This window comes from Hibiscus syriacus, unplaced genomic scaffold (genome assembly GCF_006381635.1).
Source record: "Hibiscus syriacus cultivar Baekdansim isolate YM2019G1 unplaced genomic scaffold, ASM638163v2 tig00116951_pilon, whole genome shotgun sequence".
Taxonomy (NCBI): Eukaryota; Viridiplantae; Streptophyta; class Magnoliopsida; order Malvales; family Malvaceae; genus Hibiscus; species Hibiscus syriacus.
In genome coordinates, this window is record NW_024063482.1 from 2,836,629 (window position 1) to 2,840,491 (window position 3,863).

Here is a 3,863-nt window from a genome sequence, read left to right on the forward strand (position 1 = left end):
TGATATTTTTTAAATTATTTTTCAATGATAATGTGGCATTACTTTATGGTCAGTATCACAACTAATTTTTTAACGATGAGTTATCAAAATGAAATCAAAACGTAATATTAGACACGATTAAAAAAAATAGTTGAACATCAAATATAGTACTATATAAAAGATCTGATCATAAGTGTATAACTGCTCAAATAGCCTTTTGATGTCAGAAAAATGTTGTGCTCTTTTATGGGATAATATTTATTACGATATATAATTTTATAAATCATTAATCAACCAAACTCTTCGAATATATCGGAACTAATATATATAATATTTCACCTCGGTTTTTATTTATTTATTTTAATATTTTGAGCTGTTAAAGAACAATTGATGAGAACATGTAATGATCAAAGTTAGTTTGGTTGCATCACTTGTGTCCATCCTCAGCACAAACTTCACCTATATAAGTACCATACATTGTTCTTCTTCACCTTCGTACCATCAAAAAAACATATCCACATTGCTTCTTCTTCTTCTTCAGCACCCATGGCCTCTTCATCCCTAATCCTTACTCTCTTCCTTCTCCTCCTCTTGGGTGCTTCCGCCGAAGCCCGTGACCCGTTCGCTTGCGACCCGAAAGACGCAACGACGTCGAGCTTGCCGTTTTGCAAGGTTTCGATGCCAATACCGGCTAGGGTGAAGGACCTGCTCGGAAGGTTGACGTTGCAAGAGAAGGTTAGGTTGCTGGTGAACAATGCGATAGCCGTTCCACGGCTGGGGATCAAAGGGTACGAATGGTGGTCCGAGGCTCTTCATGGTGTCTCAAATGTGGGACCCGGAACCAAGTTCGGTAAGGCCTTCCCCGGGGCCACCAGCTTCCCTCAAGTAATCACAACCGCTGCTTCTTTCAATGCTACATTATGGGAAGCCATCGGACGGGTAACATTCTTTTTTTTAACCAGCTTTACGATAGCATTGGTTGGTGTTTCAATGGGACAATATGTATAAAGTCTAACGTAAAGTTTGGGCACCGATGGCGCAGGTTGTGTCAGATGAGGCAAGGGCGATGTACAACGGGGGAACGGCTGGGCTAACATACTGGAGTCCAAATGTAAACATTTTCAGGGACCCACGATGGGGCCGAGGACAGGAGACTCCTGGTGAAGATCCGGTGGTGGCTGGAACATATGCGGCAAGCTACGTGAAGGGCTTACAGGGAACTAACGGTGACCGGTTGAAGGTGGCGGCTTGTTGTAAGCACTTTACGGCGTATGACCTCGATAACTGGAATGGAGTCGATAGGTTCCACTTTAATGCCAAGGTTAGTTAATTTATTTTCATGTGGCTCCAGTTATGGATTTGGTTAGGTCAGTGGCTTGCTGATCCAACTTGGAACTCTCACGCAGTGATGGATCGACGGGACACTCGAGCCGATCGAATGAAAATTTTAAATTCTCACAAAATTTAGATATAATTTTTAATATTTTTTATTGTTAATATATTTTCGTCACTAACATAAAATTATACGTTGTTTCTTATTCTCAAGTGGATTTTCACATATTTGAGCAGGTAAGCAAACAGGACATCGAGGACACATTCGATGTACCATTCAAAATGTGTGTACAAGACGGCAATGTCGCCAGTGTTATGTGCTCTTACAACCAAGTCAATGGTGTCCCGACCTGTGCCGACCCTAATCTCCTAAAGAAGACCGTACGAGGTCAATGGAAACTCAACGGGTAAGATCAAAGATCACACCACTGTTTCTCAGTCGATCATCATCAGATTCATTATCGGTTTTGTCGATAATCGTTGGATGTTGGTCACTGTAGGTACATTGTTTCAGATTGTGATTCGGTTGGGGTGTTTTACAATACGCAACATTACACATCAACGCCTGAAGAAGCAGCCGCAGATGCCATTAAAGCAGGTTTGGACTTGGACTGTGGACCCTTCTTGGCGCAATACACTGAAAATGCAGTAACAAGAGGATTGCTGAATGAGGCTGAGGTTAACAATGCCTTGGCAAACACGCTAGCGGTCCAAATGAGACTTGGAATGTTCGACGGCGAGCCGTCTGCACAACCATTTGGGAACTTGGGGCCAAAAGATGTATGCAGCCCTGCTGCTCACCAACAGCTCGCTCTTGAAGCTGCGAGACAAGGCATTGTTCTGCTGAAAAATCGTAATCCTTTGTTGCCTTTATCCCACTTACGTCACCGCACTGTCGCTGTCATCGGACCTAATTCCAACGCCACCGTTACCATGATTGGAAACTATGCTGGTAAATTCTAATAAAAAAATTCTAATAACAGTTATACTTTTCTATTGGTGAATGAGTTTCAATGGGTTTGCCTTATAAACAATTCCTTGTTTGAGCATTAGGTATTGCATGTGGATATACGTCTCCTTTGCAAGGGACCGGGAATTACGCAAAGACGATTCACCAAATGGGATGCGCCGACGTAGCTTGCGCAGATGACAAGTTATTTAGTGGGGCGATCAATGCTGCCCGTCAAGCAGATGCTACGGTTCTAGTAATGGGACTCGATCAGTCGGTTGAAGCAGAGTTTAAAGACAGGACAGGGTTGCTTTTGCCCGGTCGCCAACAGGAACTTGTTTCTAAAGTGGCAATGGCATCCAAGGGTCCAACCATACTAGTATTGATGTCTGGTGGTCCTATTGATGTGTCTTTTGCTGAGAATGACGCACGTATAAGTGCCATTTTGTGGGCTGGGTACCCTGGCCAAGCTGGAGGAGCCGCCATTGCTGATGTGTTGTATGGAACAACCAATCCAGAGGGCAAGCTGCCTATGACCTGGTACCCACAAGGTTATGTCTCGAATTTGCTAATGACAGACATGGCTATGCGTTCAAGCCCGAACAGAAACTACCCCGGAAGAACCTACAGATTCTACAAAGGTCCGGTGGTGTACCCATTCGGTCACGGATTGAGTTACACCAACTTTGTTCATACCATCGCTAGTGCACCCACTGTTGTCTCGGTCCCTCTCGATGGAAACCATCATTCAGGAAACACAACTATTTCAGGAAAGTCGATAAAAGTAAATCATGCAAAATGCAACAAGCTCTCGGTAGGGCTTGAAGTAGACGTGAAAAATACGGGTTCCAAGGACGGTACTCACACCATGCTCGTATTTTCGACACCACCGGCTGGGCATTGGGCTCCGCATAAGCAGCTTGTGGCCTTTGCGAAAGCGCAAGTTCCGGCAGGGTCTCAAGAACGAGTGGGAATCAACATCCATGTGTGCAAGTTTCTAAGTGTGGTGGACCTGTCCGGGGGCAGGGTCTCAAGAACGAGTGGGAATCAACATCCATGTGTGCAAGTTTCTAAGTGTGGTGGACCTGTCCGGGGTTCGAAGAATACCAATCGGTGTACACGATCTCCACATCGGTGGCGTTAAGCATTCGTTATCCCTTCAGCCTGCAACTTTAGGGGTTATCAAAACCTAGGCAGGCATGCCAAATTCAAACCTTAAAAGAAATTTCAATGTGTAAAAATTACTTCCATTATAGTTGAAGATTAATATTGGTCCATAGGAAATAAGAGTTGCTAAAGGAATATATATTTTTTCTTCTCATTAAAATAAGCTACTTTTGTGTATGGAGAGATTTTGTGTGAATTTAGACGTGAGAGGAAGAAGGATACACCCAAATAAGAATGGACTATTCATTGTTTCTACTGTTACATTTTTTTCTTATAATCGCAATCTCTAGTTACCCCGCATCGTATCAGCAATTAAGTATTTACTTTTTTCATATGTGATTAGGAATGAATTGAAAGGGTTATGGGGCCATCCTTATCTTAAAAGTTTTAAATTCTTATATAATTTAGATATTTTTCATATTTTATATTAATAATT

At 42.7% G+C, this 3,863-nt stretch overlaps 1 protein-coding gene across 3 annotated transcripts; it reads left to right on the forward strand.

Annotated features, from left to right (window-relative positions):
- Window positions 1-462: 462 nt before the first annotated feature.
- Window positions 463-3,627, forward strand: LOC120188688 (probable beta-D-xylosidase 2). Of its 3 annotated transcripts, none has more exons than XM_039192100.1 (6): window positions 463-918; window positions 1,022-1,300; window positions 1,549-1,718; window positions 1,812-2,263; window positions 2,365-3,202; window positions 3,276-3,627. In XM_039192100.1, the coding sequence occupies exons 1-6, from the start codon at window positions 526-528 to the stop codon at window positions 3,451-3,453; spliced, it is 2,310 nt and encodes a 769-aa protein (XP_039048031.1). In that variant the 5' UTR covers window positions 463-525; the 3' UTR covers window positions 3,454-3,627. The 3 variants fall into 3 exon arrangements, with proteins under 3 accessions (XP_039048031.1, XP_039048030.1, XP_039048032.1); XM_039192099.1 differs by having other exon boundaries at window positions 465-918; window positions 2,365-3,239; window positions 3,313-3,626; XM_039192101.1 differs by having other exon boundaries at window positions 466-918; window positions 2,365-3,274; window positions 3,336-3,626.
- The last annotated feature ends 236 nt before the right edge of the window (window positions 3,628-3,863 follow it).